At 45.4% G+C, this 24,500-nt stretch overlaps 1 protein-coding gene across 1 annotated transcript in view; it reads left to right on the forward strand.

The window, feature by feature from the left end:
- The window catches only part of LOC124789432 (protein FAM166B-like), a 297,284-nt gene that overhangs the window by 244,603 nt on the left and 28,181 nt on the right, over nt 1–24,500 (forward strand). Inside the window, exons 2-3 of the mRNA XM_047256776.1 lie at nt 8,529–8,604; nt 12,918–13,122. Of these exons, the coding sequence (XP_047112732.1) occupies nt 8,529–8,604; nt 12,918–13,122 (281 nt within the window). The remainder of the gene's footprint in view (nt 1–8,528; nt 8,605–12,917; nt 13,123–24,500) is intronic.

Here is a 24,500-nt window from a genome sequence, read left to right on the forward strand (position 1 = left end):
TTTAATAACGAATAAAAAAATAGGAGTGCGGGTTAGCTACTACAAACAGCATAGTGAACGCATTATTGTGGCCAAGATAGACATGAAGCCCACGCCTACTACAGTAGTACAAGTTTATATGCCAACTAGCTCTGCAGACGATGAAGAAATAGATGAGATGTATGACGAGATAAAATAAATTATTCAGGTAGTGAAGGGAGACGAAAATTTAATAGTCATGGGTGACTGGAATTCGTCAGTAGGAAAAGGGAGAGAAGGAAACATAGTAGGTGAATATGGATTGGGGGGGGGGGGGGGGGGGGAGGAATGAGAGAGGAAGCCGCCTTGTAGAATTTTGCACAGAGCATAACTTAATCATAGCTAACACTTGGTTCAAGAATCATAAAAGAAGGTTGTATACCTGGAAGAATCCTGGAGATACTAAAAGGTATCAGATAGATTATATAATGGTAAGACAGAGGTTTAGGAACCAGGTTTTAAATTGTAAGACATTTCCAGGGACAGATGTGGATTCTGACCACAATCTATTGGTTATGAACTGCAGATTGAAACTGAAGAAACTGCAAAAAGGTGGGAATTTAAGGAGATGGGACCTGGATAAACTGAATGAACCAGAGGTTGTACAGAGTTTCAGGGAGAGCATAAGGGAACAATTGACAGGAATGGGGGAAAGAAATACGGTAGAAGAAGAATGGGTAGAATAGAAATATTGAATTTAATTGATGAAAGGAGAAAATATAAAAATGCAGTAAATGAAGCAGGCAAAAAGGAATACAAACGTCTCAAAAATGAGATCGACAGGAAGTGCAAAATGGCTAAGCAGGGATGGCTAGAGGACAAATGTAAGGATGTAGAGGCTTGTCTCACTAGGGGTAAGATAGATACTGCCTACAGGAAAATTAGAGAGACCTTTGGAGAGAAGAGAACCACTTGTATGAATATCAAGAGCTCAGATGGAAACCCAGTTCTAAGCAAAGAAGGGAAGGCAGAAAGGTGGAAGGAGTATATAGAGGGTTTATACAAGAGCGATGTACTTGAGGACAATATTACGGAAATGGAAGAAGATGTAGATGAAGACGTAAAGGGAGATAAGATACTGCGTGAAGAGTTTGACAGAGCACTGAAAAATCTGAGTCGAAACAAGGCCCCGAGAGTAGACAACATTCCATTAGAACTACTGATGGCCTCGGGAGAGCCAGTCATGGCAAAACTCTACCATCTGGTTAGCACGATGTATGAGACAGGCGAAATACCCTCAGACTTCAAGAAGAATATAATAATTCCAATCCCAAAGAAAGCAGGTGTTGACAGATGTGAAAATTACCGAACTATCAGTTTAATAAGTCACAGCTGCAAAATACTAACGCGAATTCTTTACAGACGTATGGAAAAACTGGTACAAGCCGACCTCAGGGAAGATCAGTTTGGATTCCGTAGAAATGTTGGAACACGTGAGGCAATACTGGCCTTACCACTTATCTTAGAAGAAAAATTAAGAAAAGGCAAACCTACGTTTCTAGCATTTGTAGACTTAGAGAAAGCTTTTGACAATGTTAACTGGAATACTCTCTTTCAAATTCTGAAAGTGGCAGGGGTAAAATACAGGGAGCGAAAGGCTATTTACAGTTTCTACAGAAACCAGATGGCAGTTATGAGTCGAGGGGCATGAAAGGGAAGCAGTGGTTGGGAAAGGAGTGAGACAGGGTTGTAGCCTTTCCCCGATGTTATTCAATGTGTATATTGAGCAAGCAGTAAAGGAAACAAAAGAAAAATTCGGAGTAGGTATTAAAATTCATGGAGAAGTAAAAACTTTGAGGTTCGCCGATGACATTGTAATTCTGTCAGAGACAGCAAAGGACTTGGAAGAGCAGTTGAACGGAATGGACAGTGTCTTGAAAGGAGGATATAAGATGAACATCAACAAAAGCAAGACGAGGATAATGGAATGTAGTCGAATTAAGTCGGGTGATGTTGAGGGTATTAGATTAGGAAATGAGACACTTAAAGTAGTAAAGGAGTTCTGCTATTTGGGGGGCAAAATAACTGATGATCGTCGAAGTAGAAAGGATACAAAATGTAGACTTGCAATGGCGAGGAAAGCATTTCTGAAGAAGAGAAATTTGTTAACATCGAGTATAGATTTGTCAGGAAGTCGTTTCTGAAAGTATTTGTATGGAGTGTAGCCATGTATGGAAGTGAAACATGGACGATAACTAGTTTGGACAAGAAGAGAATAGAAGCTTTCGAAATGTGGTGCTACAGAAGAATGCTGAAGATAAGGTGGGTAGATCACGTAACTAATGAGGAGGTATTGAATAGGATTGGGGAGAAGAGAAGTTTGTGGCACAACTTGACTAGAAGAGAAGATCGGTTGGTAGGACATGTTTTGAGGCATCGAGGGATCACAAATTTAGCATTGGAGGGCACCGTGGAGGGTAAAAATCGTAGAGGGAGACCAAGAGATGAATATACTAAGCAGATTCAGAAGGATGTAGGTTGCAGTAGGTACTGGGAGATGAAGCTTGCACAGGATAGAGTAGCATGGAGAGCTGCATCAAACCAGTCTCAGGACTGAAGACCACAACAACAACAATGTTCTCTGTAAGTTTCTCGAACACATGGTGAGCCAGCGGAGCTTTGTTGGCTCCTTAATTTCAGGGTCTTCTGGCTCTGTCCCAGGACAATATTCGCCAAGGCTATTGATAATTTGTTTTGCCTGGAGTCTGCAACTGGAGAGCTTTTGATTGACATAAACACATTATTGCTGTCCTCTTCGATCTAGAAAAGTCCTATGATATCACAGGGGACACTATGTTCTCGCTACCTTACATGAGTTTGGTTTCTGGGGACCACTTCAGATTTTTGTCCGGAAACTCTTGTTGCTTCATACTTTCCAAGTTAAAGTTCGTGCTTCCCATGCCCGCCCCTTAACCAAGAGAATAGGTTTCTGCAGGGCTCTTTATTAAGTCTGTCTCTTTCTAGTTGCCATCAACTGTCCAGCAGCAATTGTGGGGTCTTTAGTATCACCTTTCTTGTATGCTGACGACTTTTGCTTTTAGTATTGCTCCGCGCGCGCGCGCGCGCGCACACACACACACACACACACACACACACACACACACACACACACACACACACACACTCCGACTGCAGGGCGCTATTCAAGAGGTGCAGTCATGGACTGTAACCCATGAGGTTTGTTCTCAGCCACCAACAGTTGAGTAATGCACTTCTGTAGCCATCATATTGTTCATCCACAACCAGAACTTTACCTCGACGACCAATTACTCAGTGTGGTAGACTAATCGTTGTTTGGGACTGTTCTTCAGTTCCCAGTTGACATGACTTCCCCCATCTTCGCCAGCTTAAGCAAAGTTGCTACATATTAATACACTTTGCTGCCTCATTAACAAGACCTGGGGTTCAGGCTGCACAGCCCTTCTGCAGCCCTTCTGCAGCTCTACAAAGTCTTGATCCTGTCCCATCTTGACTAGGGAAGTCTGGCGTATGGTTTGGCATGGCCCCTCAATATTGTGGTCACTGGACCCGATTCTCCAATGTGGGGGTCAGACATGCAATTAGCCCTGTGAACAGCCTGCAGAGGCCGGTGTTCCCTCCGCCACAGATCAGTTGCCAATAACAGCTACTCGGTTATATTATACACATTCGCAGCTCCCCTAAGCATCCAAAGTACGGTCCTTTCTCCTAGTAGGGAGAGCTACCTCCGATAAGGACCCAGAACTGGGGTTAAAATTGCAGTTCGACTATAGTGTAGCTGCTCTGAAATAAAATTTCCCCCCACTGCCACCTATTGTCAGGGAGCAATTACGTATGCCTCCAAGTGTGTACCTAAATCTGGGATCTCTCGATTTACCCTTTGGACTGAAAGATACAGTTGACCACATGGTGTTTTCTGCCTTATTAGCCAGCGTCATTTGATAAATGGTGCTACCCCACCAATTTGTACACATTGCGCCCAAGTTTCAACTCTCCGCCACTTTCTGATGGAATGCCCATGTTTTAACCGTTTGCGTTCTCGCTTGGGTCTGCTGTCTGAGTTATCGGTCGTGTTAGCGGGCTGTCGACCGCGTTTTACTTTACAATTTAATTTTTAGTTTTGGGCGTCCGTTTCAGTATATTCTTTTTTAGCCCCTTTTTCCACGTGCCTGTTTTTAGATGTCTTCGTGTTCTATACTTTTGACTTGGGTGCATATGACTCCAGTTATTTTCTGCGCCCTAAAGCAAAGCAAAACAAAACCCATGGTGTTTTGCCTCATGTTCCTGGCTACCCTCAGTGCAGTTTTGGGTTCAGGAGTGACATTCACTGACAGATCAATGTTCGATGGACGAACCAGTTTACATACACAAATAAAAGGTGCAGTGTCTTCACTGCTGAATTGGCGACCATCAAACGAGCCCTTAGCCATGCTCGTTCTTGCACCACAAGATACTTCTAATCTGCAACGACTCCCTGAGCAGCCTTCAGGCTGTAGATCAGTGCTATCCTAGTTACCCATTAGTCACAACTGTCGAAGATCTTCTTTCTGACCTTCATCGAACTGGATGACCAGTCGTTTTTGTTTAGACTCCTGAAGATGTTGGATCTCAGGGAATAAACATGCCAACTCCTTGGTCCGGCCCGGCCCCTACCCTTCCTACCCTTATATTCTCTTTATTCTTTGCCGTTTTTTATATTTTATATTTCCGAAACTTTTTGTCATCTTGTCCATCCTGCTCGTTTTCTTGAAAGAGCGGTCAGTGAGGTGGTGCTGCTGGGCTACAGATTGTACATCTCCCACTGCATACCTGGCTTTGGGGACATCCAGCGGCGTTCTGGGCAGAGCGTCTCGCCCACGTTACCCCCTCCCACTCCCCTCTTACTTCTCCTGGATTTTATCTCTGTCTTATTGTATCTTACGTACAATTAGCCTTCCCAGGATTTGCCTTTATATCCTTCTTCTGAGAATTGTTCCTAGTTAGATACATATAAGATAAAAGTACTGGTGACATCGCAGTTTACTACCTGTAACTCCAACAACCAACCAACGTGAAACGTCCCAGGACAGTACCCCACCGCACGCCCAGCCTTGTTTCCTCAGTGATATTCACAGACGTCGCCTTCCATTAGTAGTCATTACGTCTCTGTTGTTCCATAGACTCGTGATTTATTGCGTCACTGGAAAATTTACGTCTTGACGTTGTCGTAACTCCTAGTGATGCTGCTCCTCTTCCTGTAGTGATTGTTTCCAGTAACCAATCTGTCATAACTAATAAGCTGCTTTGCTTGCCATTGATTTCTTTCTTACTAGAGATATGTTATTTTCACACTGATCTAATTTATTTTCAGATGTATTGCTACTGTAGTATCAGCCGACTGACACATCCTCATTACGGACAATGATACATGCACTGTCAGGCCTAGAATCCACTCATTGCATAAATTCAGCATACTTGTCACATTCAAAGAAAATGTTTTGTCTTCACAGTTACTCTTTCATGATCGTTTTTAACGTTCGTGCCAGATTGTTAGCAAGGAGCACGACAGAGCTAAAATCAGTAATGAAGTAACGGCTTTTTCCCCGTAATGAGTAGGTTGACAAAGTAAGTTTTAAACGACAGTAGACACTATTCGAATGAACGAGATGACGTTTCTCTACTCTTTAGCCAGTATATGCTGCAGTGAACGTGGGAGCGATATAAGAAGACGAAAAAATTCTGTTCTGCAAAACCAAAAGTAATCTTATTTTCTAATCTCCGTAAAACTTTAAATTGTACTTACAATTCACTTACATGACAAGAGTATGCTCTGAAATAAACTGAAACACGCCCAGGCGAAATTTATTGTACTTGCGAAAGACGTGACACCCAAGATATGCATTATGAAATAATAAATTGCAAAATTTAGTCTCATTGTATTTGCGACGTCGCAGGAGTCCTTCCTGCTGCATTTCAGTTCCAGTATTTGTTTAACGAAATTTTAGATCTACAAAGCTAAGCTCTGTTGCATGTAAAGCTACCATCCTAGACAACCTCAATCACATTAAGTATTTGTATGCCCATCCTTGGCATTGGAAGTCTGGGAGATTTCGGCCGTTCACTTGTGTAACAAAATGACACACCTACAGCCGTCCTTATGTCATTCATTGTATGGCTACAAATTTTGGTGCTTCAGTGCACCATCTAAGCGCTAATGCTGCGAGGTTAACACCATGCGTAAACACGATGCATCAGTGGCCAACATCTAAATCTGACTTCTGCAGATTACCTGTAAGTGCGACGTTGTGTCTCCATCAACTTATTGATCGTTGACGGTTGCAGAATCATCATTTCGGTTACAGGTAGTCGACGAAAACCAGTTATAGATGTTGGCCATTGACGTATCAAGTACACGGATGGTGTTAGCCCCTCAACATTAGCTAAGGCCTGAAGATAGTGCACTAAAGAGCCGAAACTAGTAGCCATACAATGAATGACATCATGAGGACGGCTGTAGGGGGTTCATTTTCGTAAATCACATGAGATGCGTTATGCTGGGCGCAAAAAAAAGCCTTGGGACTAAAAAATGTAAGGGCAAATGAATATTCTTCCCATTTATCATTTTAGACAGCGTCAGCCAGTCCTTGCACGACTGTGTATTTTAGAATCTAAAAGCATTCTATTAACTTGAATTGTGTTACCATACAGGACAGCTTTGTTTTGCCACATTATAGAGTTCGCAAATTTTTTACTACGCCTTCGACAGGATGAGGCCGCATAAGAAAGGCACTCATCCGTAGCAAGTATACACACACACACACACACACACACACACACACACACACACACACAATGCGTCGTCTTCCACGCATCACAATCGGAGCAGGGCAGGCGTGTGTGCCTGTGCCTATTGCCGCGGGTAATTGACCGTGAAATAGAGCCATTGTTACAACGCTTCGATAACCGCAGGGCTTAAGTTTCCTGTACGTCTGAGAGTTTCCAAAAGCAATCGATGGTGCCACACATGGTATTACGCACGTACTGACCACACATACTTGTAACTTCAGTAATGCTCGGAAGGCCAGTAGTTCATACTGTGAACACCCCCCCCCCCTTACTCCTCCTCTAGTTGACAGAGAAAAGACCTCATTTAGCGAAAAGGCAAAGCGAATAGTTAACGTCAAAAATGTAAGTTAGTAGGAACGACCTTTGTAAACCGCGGAGCAGGGGGGCTCACGCGGTTGTTGGAGAGGTACGAGTAAAGCTCGAACACAAGAAAAAGTATAAAACTGGCGAACGAGCCCAAAGGGAGTACGATGTTGGAAAAAATATCGAAGCACTGAGATAAATGAATGCTGTTGTATTTCACCACGAAGGGCGCCTGTGAAAATACGTTGCAACTGTCAGTATTAGTCACAACAGTGTTCCATGTAGTTCTGAGTGCATTATGTTGGGGCTAAGTGAAGTCAAACGTGAGCAAGTTTCTGGTGCTTGTAAAGTGGTTGCTTCCATAACCAAGGTAGCCGAAGTGTTAGCTCCACAAGCTGGGAATTGCAGGGCGAGCTGAATTAAAAAAATGCCTGTAACTGGAAAACGTGGTGCCAAAGCCATAAAACCTGTACTCTGAAACAAGATTCATCCGACCAAATGACTTTGTTCCACTGCTCCACACTGTTTCCAACTTCTGTGAAAGTTTACGGCCCACGAGCGTGGCGGGTTCGGTGATTATTTGGGTAACAATGTGGTGGTAGTCCATGAGCGTCGTGGTTTCTCTGCAAGGTCGCATTATTGCAAAGGATTCTGTGGCCATTGTGGCTGATAAAGTCCATCCCATGGTAAAATGTTTTGTTCCCCAATGGTGATACTTCATAGAACCCGCCAGGATAGCCGAGAGCGCTTACGCGCTGCTTCCTGGACTCGAGTAGGCGCGCCGGACCCGGCTCGAATCCACCCGGCGGATTAACGACGAGAGCCGGTGTGCCAGCCAGCCTGGATGTGGTTTTTAGGCGGTTTTCCGCATCCCCCTAGGTGAATACCGGGCTAGTCCCCACGTCCCGTTTATGCAACTCGCATCGTCGTGGACTTCATGAGCGCGAGCATGGACTGTCGCACTCCCTTGGCCACCAGTCACCAAATCTCAATATCATTGAGCCTTTGTGGTCTGCTCTAGAGAAAATGGTGCGTGGTCGTCATCGTCGTTACCTAAATGTGCCACTATTTTGTACGAAGAAGGGTATAAGATTCCCTTGAAAGCCATACAGGACCTGTATGCACCCATCCAGCGGAAACAGACTGGAATCTGTTTTGAATGCCAACGGTTTTTCTTTAACGTATTAGGTATGGTAATGTGTTTTTGGTGTTCCCATATTTTTGTCGACCCCTGGACATTATTTCCAAAGCTATTACTCTTTCGCTTTGTTCACAACTGAAACTGTGTGTGTGTGTGTGTGTGTGTGTGTGTGTGTGTGTGTGTGTGTGTGTGTGTGTGTGTGTTTGGGTCACTCCCCTGCGTGCAGAACGCACTGAGGCACAGAGATTGTTTTTTGTTTCAGGTACACCGGGCACTGCCCCACCCTCAAGTTCCGCTTCGGCAAGCGCTACGGAGCCAACACCAAGGACATCATAAAGGTGAGCCGGCGACGCGGCACCGCACCCGCGCTTCCTCTTCCTCTGACCCACTTACGCGGCCAACACGTTGTTTAGAGGAGAGTGTCTGGTCGAGGCGAAGTGCACAGTGGAACAACGCAGGCCAGGAGCTTTGGGTTTAGGCCTTACCACGTCATCCAGGACTAAAGTTTCAATTGGACGTCGGAACTCAGCTGAGGGCAGTAATCGATTTATTCCTTTTCAAATGTCATGGCATATGAACTCCCTCTAAGCAGATCTTAGCTATACAATACTTTTGAGACCCTAAAGATCAACATACTCTGTATAAGGTGTTTTGGCTGCCCCTACCTGTGGGTTTTATGCAATCCATAATGCCTTCAGATACCACACGCATCATTTTCATATTCTCTCGCTCAATACATGCGAACTTCTAGTTCTACAAAAAAAATTAACCGGAACTTTTTGTATGAAATTCAATGTGTTTAAATTTTGTTTTCGCTAGAAGCACTAGTTTTCGAATTATGCAAGAAAAACGTACAAAACTGACCTTCAGGCTCGTTTTTCTTGAATAACTCTAAGACCGCTGTCTCCAACGAAAACGTGTTCTGCTACAAAATTTAACTACATAAAATTTCGTACAAAAAGACCCTATTAATTTGTTTCTGTAGGACTAATATTTCGTACGTAAAGAGCGATAGAATATGAAAATGTCGTGCGTGGTTTTTGAAGGCGTTACAGGTTGCGTAAAACCCAGCTGAATCGCTCAGTGTACTGTATACTGCTTTGAACGCTGTATGCGTCGGATTATTGGTTATACTAACATAAACTGTCAATACGATCGTTTGCAAAGTACCTACCTATAGCTTACAAATTTTGGGAAATAATGCGTTCGTGTCTGTACAGCTGTCAAACCGCACCAACACCACTAGCACGCTGTCTGCGCAGATACGGACAATTTTTGTTCGCACTCTACATAACTTTATTTTCTTCAGGGTGATAATGAAAAGTAAATCAGATCTAGTCTCACGGAAGTGTACTAACAGTCGTTCTTCCCGCGGACGGAACTGTAAGAAAGAGGGAGTGACAGCGGTTAAGAGATGCCATCCATCACACAGTGTACGGTGTAAGCATATGGGTGCGAAAGAGGGTGGGGGGGGAGGGAGGGAGGAGGGGAGTAACGGCAGTAAGAGGAAGCACTTGTTCCCTCTGGGTATGTGGGGGTCCAGAATTCACAAACTATACCTTTCCTTTGACGCGGTGGTGATTTGGGCGTTGTTCCGCATCAAAGACTGATACAGAGATTCACGGACAATTGCGAAAATATACTTCCTGAGCTATTCTCGGTCCCTTGCTCATACAGTTATTATGGAGCTCTAGATAAGGAAAATTCCAACACGCTGGCATAATTCCTGAACCTTTTAGCAGCATAATTTAAAAAAAACATATCTGAGTATCCATGCCCAACATCCGTTTCCAACTTTAGCGAGAATACCCTGGCATTCTGCTGCCAACTTGATCACAATAATAGTTGACACATTTTTATGTGGTCGAAAAAGACCTGTCATTGCTTGGTGATGCCATATTTTTTTATAACAGCACAAAGTATGCAGTAGGTTCTGAAGCATACGATCTTATTATATCTGCAGGTTTTTTTCAGTGACGAACGCAGACGCATCATCTGAAGAGAGGAAATACCATTTTTTGTGCTAGCAGAGAGGCAAAAAGCGAGAAAAAATAAGGTCGAAAAAAATCTCATATGTGACCTCAAACTACAAGGGACGCAACAAAGAGCAAAATAGTCATAAAATTGCGAATTCAGCTGTCCATTTTGCATGACTGGACAATAACATGTCAGATTGGAGGAGCGGGGGAAGGGGGGGGGAAGCAGGGATGGGGCTCATCTTCGTTGAGTTATATAGGCAGTTTAGAGTCGATGGTACACAGGAACAACTCGTAATTGTTTTGGGAGGTTCCCCAATTCATCTCGTCCAATGCTGCGTTACACTTCATGCTAACAATCCAAAGCATGTAACTCTGGAAAAAAAATTTATTAATCTTTTATTAAGCCTCTTAATGTTGAAGAAAGACAAGTAATACAAATGTAATAAATTCGTTAACGTCACCAGATGTTCTTAAACAGAGTGTTACATGTGGCATAAGTTGAATAAGCGTTTTTAAAGTTTATATCCTGCTTCTTCCTTCTGAGCAGTATTAATCACTGAAATTTTTGCTACTTATTTTTGTTAGTAATAAACATAAATTTCTCAGGCTTTCAGATATAAAAGATATTCTAGAATCCTGCCGCCCTCCCCCTCTTGCATAAATTTCTCCAGACGCCCATAGGTGTAAAATATACAGGGTAGTCAGAAAGAGTCAGAAAAACTTGTGTGTTCAGGATAGACTGTGCTTGGAAGGATTTGTTGAGAAAAAAAAAATCTGTATGTTGCAAAGTTTGAGTTATTAACATTCAGATTGGCTTATCGGGCCGTTGCACGTGCAAATTAAAGTGGCTAGCCAGATACAATTAGTGTCAGTTGTTCTCATAGCGTAGATGATAGCGCAAGAGACTGCTCAGCCTTTGGCGCAGATTGATCCTTACTATCGCCTCATGTCCAATTATTGTATCGCTGTCTCGTTTGGTTTTATGAAACTAAACGAAGAACACTTTTGGCGACAACGTCTATGGCGGGATGCTTGAATTTGCGCGCACGACAGCCTGACTGGGCAACTACATTTCTGATTAACACGGAACTGGCGCAACGTACCGAATTTTTTTTTCTGAATAATTATTTTTCAGCACAACCTGCCCTAAACAACCTTACAAAAAACACTGTCCGAACAGGTCTTGAAGGCCCAAGAATATCGACCGGCCACCGTGTCATCCTCAGCCCTTAGGCGTAACTGGATGCTGGCTGATACGGAGGGGAATATGGTCAACACACCACTCTCCCAGCCATTGTCAGTTTTCGTGACCGGTGTCGCTCCTTCTCAGTCGTGTAGCTCCTCAATTAGGCTCATAAGGGCTGAGTGCACCCCACTTATCAAAAACACACTGCAGATCCAGACGGCGACCCATCCAAGTCTGACAATGCTTTCTGGTGATCTAACGGGAACCGTGTTACTACTGTGGCAACACTGTTACAAGCGTTTCAGCTTGTTTCTGACCACCCTGTAGATGTGGGTGTGGACGTAGATGTGGGTGTGGACGTAGATGTGGGTGTGGACGTAGATGTGGGTGTGGACGTAGATGTGGGTGTGGACGTAGATGTGGGTGTGGACGTAGATGTGGGTGTGGACGTAGATGTGGGTGTGGACGTAGATGTGGGTGTGGACGTAGATGTGGGTGTGGACGTAGATGTGGGTGTGGACGTAGATGTGGGTGTGGACGTAGATGTGGGTGTGGACGTAGATGTGGGTGTGGACGTAGATGTGGGTGTGGACGTAGATGTGGGTGTGGACGTAGATGTGGGTGTGGACGTAGATGTGGGTGTGGACGTAGATGTGGGTGTGGACGTAGATGTGGGTGTGGACGTAGATGTGGGTGTGGACGTAGATGTGGGTGTGGACGTAGATGTGGGTGTGGACGTAGATGTGGGTGTGGACGTAGATGTGGGTGTGGACGTAGATGTGGGTGTGGACGTAGATGTGGGTGTGGACGTAGATGTGGGTGTGGACGTAGATGTGGGTGTGGACGTAGATGTGGGTGTGGACGTAGATGTGGGTGTGGACGTAGATGTGGGTGTGGACGTAGATGTGGGTGTGGACGTAGATGTGGGTGTGGACGTAGATGTGGGTGTGGACGTAGATGTGGGTGTGGACGTAGATGTGGGTGTGGACGTAGATGTGGGTGTGGACGTAGATGTGGGTGTGGACGTAGATGTGGGTGTGGACGTAGATGTGGGTGTGGACGTAGATGTGGGTGTGGACGTAGATGTGGGTGTGGACGTAGATGTGGGTGTGGACGTAGATGTGGGTGTGGACGTAGATGTGGGTGTGGACGTAGATGTGGGTGTGGACGTAGATGTGGGTGTGGACGTAGATGTGGGTGTGGACGTAGATGTGGGTGTGGACGTAGATGTGGGTGTGGACGTAGATGTGGGTGTGGACGTAGATGTGGGTGTGGACGTAGATGTGGGTGTGGACGTAGATGTGGGTGTGGACGTAGATGTGGGTGTGGACGTAGATGTGGGTGTGGACGTAGATGTGGGTGTGGACGTAGATGTGGGTGTGGACGTAGATGTGGGTGTGGACGTAGATGTGGGTGTCTTTACTCCGACGGAGCTGGACTTCACATGCCACGGGTTGACACAGGTATGTGTGCTTCTGTGGCCCAGGAGATGAAGGAGAAGGGCGTCTCGCTGAGGCACGCTCCGTACCACCAGCGGGAGCCCGCGAGTCTGCAGAACGGCACCAACGGCCGCCACAGCCCGAGCCCCGGCCCGGAGGCGACTGGCGCCGGGGTGCGCGAGCAGGGCCAGACGCGCGACCTGGCGCTGGACGTCAAGCACCGGCCGCGCCGCTACATCCTCGGCTACACAGGTAACTAAGCTGCCTCACCATGTCACGTCGGACTGCTCTGCTCAACTGCCCATCTTTAACTGAGTACATGTCAGGCATTCGAATACACCCAAGCGCCAAAGAAACTGGTATAGGCATGCGTATTCAAATAGAGATATGTAAACTGGCAGAATATGGCGCTGAGGTCGGCAACGCCTATAAGACAACAAGTGTCTGTCGCAGTTGTTAGATCGGTTAGTGCTGCTACAATGGCAGACATGACCTAGTAGGCGCACGAGCGATGGAACACAGCATCTCAGAGATAGCGATGACGTGGGGACTTTCCTGTAAAACCATTTAGCGAATGTACTATGAATATCAAGAATCCTAAAAAACATAAAATCTCAGACATCGCAGCGGCTGGAAAAAGATCCTGCAAGAACGTAACCAATGACGACGGAAGATAATCGTTCAATGTGACAGAAGTGCAACCCTTCAGCGAATTGCCGCAGATTTCAATGATGGGCCATCAACAAGCGTCAGCAGGCGAACCATTCAGTGAAAGATAGATATGGGCTTTGGAGCCGAAAGCCCACTTATGCACCACTGATGACTGCACGACACACAGCTTTATGCCTCGCCTGGGCTGTCAACACTGACATTGGACTGCAGAGTCTCGTCTCAGATTGTATCGAGCGGATGGACGTGTACAGGTATGGGAACAACCTCATGAATCCACGGATCATGCATGTCAGCAGGGGACTGTTCCAGCTCGTGGAGGTTCTGTATGGTCTGGGGTGTGTGCAGTTGGATTGGTGTGGGACCCCTGTTACGTCTAGATACGACTCTTACAGGTGACACGTACGTAAGCATCCTGTCTGATCACCTGCATACATTCATGTCCATTGTGCATTTTGACGGACTTGAGCAATTCCAGCATAACAATGCGATACCCCATCCGTCCAGAATTGCTACAGAATGGCTCCATTAACACTCTCCTGAGTTGAAATTCTTCCACTGGCCACCATACGCCCCAGACATGAACATTATTGAGCATATATGGGATGCTTGCAACGTGCTGTTCAGAAAAGATCTCTGTTGTGGACTGACAAGACAGCCAGTCCACAGTGACGGGTAACCGAAAGGCACGCGCTTAAACTCACGCAGGCTGGCGTGAGGTCTGAAACAGGATACGTAATGAATGCTATAAAGAAAAGTACGTAGCTGCTGGAATACTTAACTTTAATCCATCATTGGTGTACATCGCTCTTGGCGATACAAGTTAGACTCTTTAGATACATGCAATATACTGTTAATGGCGCCTTGCTAGGTCGTAGCCATTGACTTAGCTGAAGGCTATGCTATCTATATTCTCGGCAAATGAGAGTGTCTCCGTCCGTGTAGTCGTTAGCAAAGTCGTCCGTACAACTGGGGCGAGTGCTAGTAAGTCTCTCTAGACCTGCAGTGTGGCGGCGCTCGGTCTGAATTACTGACAGTGGCGACATGCGGGTCCGACGTATACTAGCGGACCGCGGCCCATTTAAAAGCTACCACCTAGCAAGTGTGGTGTCTGGCGGTGACACCACAATCTCCACCCCCTCGTACTATTACGAATTTATGGACAGTCCTTCAGGATTCACGGTGTCGGTTCCCTCCCGCAGTAGTTCAGACATTAGTCGAGTCCATGCCACGTCGTGTTGCGGCATTTCTGCGTGCTCCTGGGGGCCCTACATAATATTAGGCAGGTGTACCAGTTTCTTTGCTCTTCAGCGTATTTTATGCATAGTGTTTTTCTCTTACGTAAACGTTTATAGAGTGCATACCTGATTGATTTCAGAATACACTTCCCACCATCAAATTCATCTGCACACAATATAATCATTACCGAGCGTGGTGGCGCAGTGGTTAGCACACTGGACTCGCATTCGAGAGGACGACGGTTCATACTCGCGTCCGGCCATCCTGATTTAGGTTTTGTTATTTCCCTAAATCACTCGAGGCAAATGCAGGGATCGTTCCTTTCAAACAGCACACCCGACTTCCTTGCCCATCTTTCCACAATACAAAGAGACTGATGACCTCGCTGTTTGATCCCCTCCCCCCAAATCAAGCACCTAATAAAATCATTAGGCAGCAAAATCTTTCTGATATTTAACAAAAAATATAAAATGAAAATATCATGCAAAGATGACATCGTTTCCATGTATGCTATATACAGTATGTTAATCATTAAGTACACCAGCAGAAAAATGCCCTATCGGAGCGAAAAAAATGCGAATATGTTCCCGTTTCTTTAAAAGGTTCTGAAAAGTGGGGAACAAGTTGCCTCATTCTGCTTTCCTCCTTTAAAAATCTTCCCAAAAATTTTGGCATATTCGTGCTCTTTTGAACGTACAACCCTACTCTCACACTCCCTTGCCTGTAACTCGCTCACATCCTCTTGTGTACAGCTGTGAATCCCTCATACACATCCACTCCCAGTTGCCCCTTCTCACGCACCCATTAAATACAACTCATTGTCACTATCTCTTTGTGTCTGTCACTGTCTCCTGTCTCACAGCCACACTCCCCTTTGTTCTGTCTTAGGACTACTGCTGGTTTCTCTCTCCCCACCAACCTCCATCTCCACCCCCCACCCCCCACCATCTCCACTCGCCCCCACCACCTCCCACACCCCCCCCCCCACCCAATTAGGTTTCACAGGATGCGGGTACTGCTATGTTTGCGTACGTTTGGTTATGATAACCCACTAATACGCGCTCATCTGGAGATAGTGTGCCGAAAGTTGAACGAAGGGTAGGAGTTTGAAGGACAGAGGGGGAAAAAGTGCCTAGGCAAGAGCCAAGGGAAAAACCTCTGCGATAGTTGGGTCGGGTTGTAAGACCAATAGCGGTAATGTTACTGCCTGCGACAGGTCATGCAAGGGTATGCTTTGTTAGTAGTGGGTATCATGCAGGCGGATACCTTTGACGATGTGCAGTGGTGTTACTCGGCGGCTGGAACTGGATGCCAGTGTTGGCTTCTTGGTCAGTGTCAGCATACCTTTAACATGTTCGTCATCGTTTAGTGTCCGATAGGCCTTGTAATGGATTCACAGTGTAAGATAGTGTTGGCGGTTTGTTTGTTTGTGCGTTAATGTGCGAGCTTGCCGGTTTCCCTGCTGTTGGTCGGCTTTAATTGCAGCTGGCATATATAATCAGACGCTGATTTGCAGAGGCTTGCTGATGTCGCTTGTGGATGTATGTTAGCTCGCCATAGGTGGTTATGCCCTAGCTAGTTGTATCTTTAGCTGTTTATGCCTCCACCTATGGTTGCGATCAGTTTCCCAGAGTAAAGGTGAATGGACTGTTAGAGTCTAGAGTTCCTGTATAGTCGTTTGGCGAGTTTTTTTGAATACTTTCTTGAGGATTTCAAGACGGTATTCATTTTGAAAATCCATGTTGCAGGTGTAGCGCGCATCGTTGCTAATGATGCGTAGCATTTTGTTCTGTATGATCTGTAGGCGACACAGGCGTGTAGGAGCTGCGTACGTCATTAGAGGTCTAATCAGTGTGATGTATATTGACATCGACACCCTCCTGTTAAGTGTCCTTTCCCTATTGAACATTGGGAAGAGTTTGAGCTTCATGTACGCTTTGTTGGCAACGTACTGTATGTGGTTCAACCCCCCCCTTCCCCCCCCCCCCCGTAAGTTTCCGGTCCAGCCAGACACTGAGGTATCTCACTTCCTCCTGGAAACGTATTGCACTTGCATGTAGTGTTAACTGTCGACAGTGTTGATGTTTGCATAGTAGCTTCGGGCTGAGTGTTAACAGAACTGCTTCACATTTGTCGAATTTAATACGCCATCGTTCCAACCAAGGCTCGGCAGTTCTGGATGCCGTCTGTAAGAGGCTGAACAAGATAGGCCAAAAGATGCTCCCCTGGGGTACTCCAGCTTGGATACTGTGTTGTGTCGATTGTTTGTCCTCCACGTCAGTGTTGAAACCTGTTCGTAAGACATGAGTGTATGAGACGTATGAGTCACTCTGGGAAACCAGCATAGCCGTTGTGCCTGGTCCTCCCCCTACCTGCTCTTTTAATCTTCTTCCCCCTTGGGTGGTCTATTAGGCTTGCTCATCTTTTGTCTCTCTGTGTTCCTAGTCTTTACTTGGAAGTTTCTGAGTAAAGTGGCGAGGGTCGCCTCGTTGTACTCTGCTTTCAGGGGCTTCTGGCTTCTCCATAGATGGGACGGGACACATTTCCTTCCTCTCTTGCTCTGTTTCCCTTTCTTCCTTTTGATCCTAGTCGCCCTTTCGTATACCTTGGGGTTCTCTTCCACTGGGATTTGCACAGTAGACTGTCTGATCTACAGTTATGGACTGATGACATAGTAGCTCAGTCCCTCTAATTATCCCACCGACCAACCTTATCCAAGTCCCCCCTCCTCTCCCCCTCCCCAACAGCTGCCACGTCTTCTGCTCTGAGTGCCACTCCTACTCGATCTGAAAAGTGTCCCCCTCCTTCAACACCAGTCAGTGATGGGGCTCTCTCCAGGGATCCCGCCTTTGGCGTCTTCGCCTGGAGGCCAATTGCCACAAGTTCGCTGCAAGACCCAAACTCTGTGTGACTTAAGGTCGCCTTTGATCTATGGAAGAGGAAGAGGAAGAAGAAGAAACAGCCTCCGATGCCCTCAGAGACGCCGACCCCCCCTTGGCAACTTGAGTCAGGCCTCTTGTTTATGGATGTCACGCTGCCCTCGTTGATTATGGATGGTGACCCCACAGCGCGACTGATATCGGACCATTCAACTTCCATTTGAATACTTGTTCTGTGCTTATTCAATGGAATTGTAACAGATAATGCAGTCACTTTCTGGAATTGGAACCTTTATTTCCTTCTTCTGATGCTCGCTCACTGACCCCTCCTGGGTTCCACGCTTTCTGTCGGTACGGGATTGGCCTTTCGAGAGCTTCTGATGGCGTCTGCACGTTGGTCCTTTCCTTGTTAGTACCTGGATCCCCAGTTGTACCAAATTGGAAGTGATTGCCATCTTAGTCCACTTGGACTCTGCAGACACGGTTTGCAATCTCTCTTGCCCTTCTGACAAGCCACCTATGCCTGCTGCTCTAACTTCCCTCCATCAGCAGCTGCCTCCTCCCTTCCTCCTCCTAGTGGATTATAATGCCCATCACCTCCCAGTGGAACAGAGCCTTTTTGTTTACTAAGAATCTCCTCAGAGACCAACTTCTTGTGCACGAACTGTGCCTTCTTAATGATAATCCCACTACCCATTTCAGTGCCTACTTTCCCTCAACTTCTCCTTCTGTTACGCTGGTCACCGCACAATGACCTCTGCATTAGTGACCACATTCCATTTTTTTCCGCCTCCCAATGCCCAGTTCTTCCCATTATTTAATCAAACAGAGAAAAATGGCTCTAAGAGCTATGCGACTTAACTTCTGAGGTCATCAGTCGCCTACAACTCAGAACTAATTAAACATAACGAATCTAAGGACATCACACAGATCCATGCCCGAGGCAGGATTCGAACCTGCGACCGTAGTGGCGGCTCGGTTCCAGACTGTAGCGCCTATAACCGCACGGCCACTCCTGCCGGCCAAACAGAGCAAGCAGGAGTGTTAGGAATGCTTTGTCTCCTATATAGGTTCTTCCGTCCATTCGTTACAGTTCTGTGGTTAGCTCTGTACCTTCCAAGGTTGCCAGCGGCAGTCTTACATCCTGGGCCTTGCCTTGTTTTTGGTCTTTTTATGGATCCAACGGTTCTCACAGAACACTTTCTGACCCATTTTACTGTGACATCGGCATAAGCCTCCTCCTCCAGAAATAGTGGGCTCATGTTTCCCACTTCTATTTTGTCCCTAGTTAGGTGGAATCCTGCAATGAACCTTTTGCTGAATGGGAACTTCTGGCCCACTCGACTTCCCACGATTCATCCTATGACCCCTATTCCATCCATAGCCAATTGCTTGGACACCTCTGTCCTCCACAATGACAATATCTCCTCTGGGTGTTTAACGTTATTTGGTTTCAAGGCGTTTTCCCCTCTGAATGGAGGACAGTACTGTACTTCTGTCTAATAACGTTCCTGCGATCAGGGGGACTCTCACCATGTGGCATTGTTGCCTCCAGCTTTCCCATTAAGATTCTACCACCCTCTGCCATCTTTGTATCGGCCATACCAGGTTGACCCATGAATTTTTTACTCCATAATGAGCTACCTTTTTCCTTTGTAGTTGCAGCCCCCCCCCCCTCCACTATAGCGAGACACATTTTACTAAACTGCCCTGCCTTTTGGCCCTTCACACCTTTCTTGTCCTGGGTGTTAGTGGGGACCCTCACATGGTTATGTCCGCTCTGTTTTCTTCGGGAAAGTGGTCTGCCCTCCGTGATTCAAGTGCCTTGAGTTTCTTTCTGGAACTGGACAGCACAGTCCAGTCGACGGGAAAGGAAAATGGGCAAATGACGAGGCAAAAGGAACGTTGGGGTGGCAGGAAGAGTAAAGAACAGGAGGGCGCGGAGGCCGGTGGGGAAAGGCGATTGACATTGGTATGCGAACCCTTCCTCCATGCCAGCCAGGTTTTTTCCATTTTTTTCTCCTACATTTTGTTTGATCTTTTGTGCCGTTTTGTTTCCACTTTCCTTGTGTCTTCTTCACTTGGTGTTGTCCCAGGCGTTTCATCATGGTGCGATATGGTGTGGGGATTGGGATGGGTGGGCGGCGATGCTGGTGCCCAATTGTACATGGCGCTTCTGGGACATCCCTTGCTATCGCCTTTCCCCACCGGCCTCCGCGCCCTCCTGTTATTTACTCTTCCTGCCACCCCAACGTTCCTTTTGCCTCGTCATTTGCCCATTTTCCTTTCCCGTCGACTGGACTGTGCTGTTTGTGTTGTTCCTCCTTTAGTTCATAATCTTATATCATGGGACTGATGACATTGCTGTTTGGTCCCCCCCCCCCCCCCCCGTCGCCGCCCAATCAATCAATCAACCAACCAACCAACCACCCATCATGCATCATATCTCCTGAACCATGCATCTGCAATGACATAATTTTGCTGTTACCTCTACAGTATACATGTCTCCAATATGTGTGACAAATGGTTAGCAGTAAAGAAGTAATAAATGAAAAAGTCATACCTGATGTTATGCTGCACGAAGTGGCAACGAGAAAACAAAAGTTTGAAACTATGTGCAAAATTTGTAGGACGTTGCTAAGTGCTCTCTTTCAAATACTGGATGAATAACATCCAGATATTTGCCCCCTCCTCGAAACATGTACACAATTCCTCACTTGAATACTCTTGTGTTACAACTTGCATTTTCATTTTTTAATTAGATCAATAATTATATAAAATACTGCATAATTTTCCTCGTGGAAGTAATTAACAACATGCAATTCGGACAGAATGTCATAAACATAATTAGCCGGATTTTTCCAGGAGCAGGAACTTTTCACTGGGCGAACAGGGCATGACGTTTTGCGTCGGTGGGAAAGTAGAAGTTAAATAAGAAGTTCTTCCAGAAAGCGAAGCCAAAGGACATTAACTATTCAGTCCATACATGCCGTCTGGGATTCAATTTTAAAGAAATTTTCGTTACTTTAACCAAAGAGTTAACGTATAGGTTGTGTACAGTATTCATGGAACTTGTGCTGAAAAAGATAGGTAACTCCTGGGTTTGTTGGCAGCCAAAACGAAATGGATTGATAGCGAGTTGGATTATTCGCTCCAGACTTGTTCGAAGCGAAGAAAGTCAGCTAGATGTCTTTGACACTTTCAATTACATGTATCTTCCTCGGCACTGAAACGCACTTGTAGCTTTTTAGCACACTTTGTATCCGTTTTGGGCACGATTTTACATAACTTAAGCAACTGCTTCACTTACAACACTATACACCAATAGAACAGATAGTCCTGTCACGGGAAAGTCCACCTATACCATTGTTACAGGGGAATTGTGCATATAGTATACACGTCATAAATGTGCCTACATTCCACAACTGTGGTATAGTGTTATCCCTTTTACAGGATTTGACAGTCTTGTATGACTAATGGATATGGAAACCAGACTGTTAGTTCATTTCCCTAAGAGTTTTCTAATTGTTAGAAATAAACGCAGCAAAATGGTATAATACTGAATCTTGGACCTTTCTGTACAAAGTTCACAAAGTGGTTTGTCTAATGGAATTAAGATCGCCAGCCTACACTATGTGATCAAAAGTATCCGGACATGACTGAAAATGACTTACAAGTTCGTGGTGCCCTGCATCGGTAATGCTGGAATTCAATATGGTGTTGGTCCACCCTTAGCATTGATGAAAGCTTCCACTCCCGCAGGCATACGTTCAATCAGGTACTGGAAGGTTTCTTGGCGAATGGCAGCCCATTCTTCACGAAGGGCTGCACTGAGGAGAGGTATCGACGTCGGTCGGTGAGGCCTGGCACGAAGTCGGCGTTCCAAACCCCCCGCCCCCCCCCCCACCCCAAAGGTGTTCTATAGGATTCAGGTCAGGACTCTGTGCAGGCCAGCCCATTACAGGGATGTTATTGTCATGTAACCCCTCCGCCACAGGACATCCGTTACGAACAGGTGCTAGAGTGTGCTGAAAGATGCAATCACCGTCTCCGAATTCCTTTTCAACAGTGCGAAGCAAGAAGGTGCTTAAAACATCAATGTAGGCCTGTGCTGTGATGGCGCCACGCAAAACAACAAGGGGTGCAAGCCCCATCCATGAAAAACACAACACCGTAACACCACCGCCTCCGAATTTTACTGTTGGCACTACACACCCTGGCAGACGATGTTCACAGGGCATTCGCCATACCTGCACCCTGACATCGTATCGCCACATTGTTTATCGTGGTTCGTCACTCCACACAACGTTTTTCCACTGTTCAATCGTCCACAGGATGTGTACGACCCGGGACACCCGGGAATTTTTTCATCTGGGAAAAACCCGGGAATTTTTTCACCTGGGAAAAACCCGGGAATTTTTTCATCTGGGAAAAACCCGGGAATTTTTTCATCTGGGAAAAACCCGGGAATTTTTTCATCTGGGAAAAACCCGGGAATTTTTTCATCTGGGAAAAACCCGGGAATTTTTTCATCTGGGAAAAACCCGGGAATTTTTTCATCTGGGAAAAACCCGGGAATTTTTTCATCTGGGAAAAACCCGGGAATTTTTTCATCTGGGAAAAACCCGGGAATTTTTTCATCTGGGAAAAACCCGGGAATTTTTTCATCTGGGAAAAACCCGGGAATTTTTTCATCTGGGAAAAACCCGGGAATTTTTTCATCTGGGAAAAACCCGGGAATTTTTTCATCTGGGAAAAACCCGGGAATTTTTTCATCTGGGAAAAACCCGGGAATTTTTTCATCTGGGAAAAACCCGGGAATTTTTTCATCTGGGAAAAACCCGGGAATTTTTTCATCTGGGAAAAACCCGGGAATTTTTTCATCTGGGAAAAACCCGGGAATTTTTTCATCTGGGAAAAACCCGGGAATTTTTTCATCTGGGAAAAACCCGGGAATTTTTTAGAATTCCGGGAATACTATCTTAGTATTGCCCCGGTTCGGAAATATCGTAGATCCGGGGCTGATGGGCAGAGCAGTCTGAGTTATAGTGGGAATGTGTGTAGTCTCCACGTGACCCGTGGTTACATTTAGTGATTTTGCTGTTTCCTCTTCGTTTACTGCTCTTATGTCAAATGAAAACAAAACGGATTTCTGTGGCCAGGAGCTATCAAGTGAATTAAAATAGTCACATAATTACGGAAGGCTAATATATGTTATTAGTTTCAGATTTTATTTTATTTCCACTTTTCTGACAGTCATGCATTAATCCTCTTGTAGAACAAGGAAGTCAATGTGTTTGAAACTAAGTGTTTAGTTCCATACTATCGGCTAATTTCAACTGCTCGCTGCATTTCTAGGGCACATTTTCATCTTCTAGCACATGTGGCATAATGCCATAACAAAGAATCAAAGATGAGTTAATACAGTACTGGTATTCCAAGAAAATTTACATCCCGAAACCCACACTGAAAAGCTTGATATCGGGTCGAGACCTACTTCTTTGGGAATATGGATATACGAATGTGCTCTTTAAGTATGCACATTAAATGTGCCATTTTAGTATGGTTCACGAAATTCCGATGCTCTTGGAGTATCCTCTGATGTCTTGTTTCTTTTATGACATAATGTAAGATCTTTTACTGTTTTACACGTACGAACATACGGGCTTCCTGCGTCAGAGTAGCTGCCAAAGCGCGGTGGCGCCTCTTATCTGGCGGCTACTGAATCGAATCTATTTCCAACTGGTAGCGGGAAAATATTGGGAATGGTGGATTGAAAAGCGTTACTTTCAAAGTAAATTTCCTTTGACGCAAGTTGAACTATGTGCGAGAACGTACATTGAATTTCTTAAATCACAGAGCATTTGATGACGAGCCATTTAGAAGTATTTCGAGCCTAGAAGATCAGACATTCATGTCGTTTTTATGAGCAAATTGATATAGTGCCACGGGAAACTCACTCTCTCCTCTGTGGTAGCTAATTTATTTGTAGAAAACTTTGAGGCCAAGTCAGTGGACTCGGATAAAAATTTTCCTGGAACATTTGTGTGATCTATCTTATTTGTAACACGCGCAAAAAATATCAACATTATATATGAAAGCTTAGCTTCCCTTGCAGCTTATTAACCTTTCTTGTAGCAACACTATGTACATTAATTTAAAACATTAACTTTTCCTGTTTGTGTATCCGCGCTGTTTTTGATGTTGCTATTAGCTGATATCACGTGTCCTGGGATCTGAATATCCGCTGTCATCGGCTGGTGAGATCACGTGACGTGAGCTATGACTGGCTTACAAAAGCGCATCGCAATCTCGATTACACTGGTTCGGAAAGTAACATGCGGTATTTGGTGGAATTCGAATTTATACTTTCGTAATACGAAAATATGTGGCGTACATGTTGCTGCACATCAAAAATTTTTCCAAAAGGGGTTTTCTTCCCTGAGTTTAGTTTTCTAAAGTGCCGGGAATTTATACGCCCGTATATAAAAACATAAGCATTCAAAAGGATTGATAAGTTTTACAGTTCCGAGGGGAAATATACTGTCACTTAATAACGCGGAAAAGTGTGTTTTCATACGGGAGAAAGTGTATTTTTAACAGGGAAATCCCGGAAAAATCCGGGAATTATTTTCCTTGTCCACGTATACACCCTGGTCCAATATTTACGCTCCTTACGCCAAGCTCCTTACGCTCCTTACTGCGTCGTTTGGCTTTCACCGGCGTGATGTGTGGCTTATGAGCAGCTGCTCGACCATGAAATCGAAATTTTCTCACCATAGTACTTGCAGTGGATCCTGATGCAGTTTGGAATTCCTGTATGATGGTCTGCGTGGATGACTG

Source organism: Schistocerca piceifrons, chromosome 3, assembly GCF_021461385.2.
Source record: "Schistocerca piceifrons isolate TAMUIC-IGC-003096 chromosome 3, iqSchPice1.1, whole genome shotgun sequence".
Taxonomy (NCBI): domain Eukaryota; kingdom Metazoa; phylum Arthropoda; class Insecta; order Orthoptera; family Acrididae; genus Schistocerca; species Schistocerca piceifrons.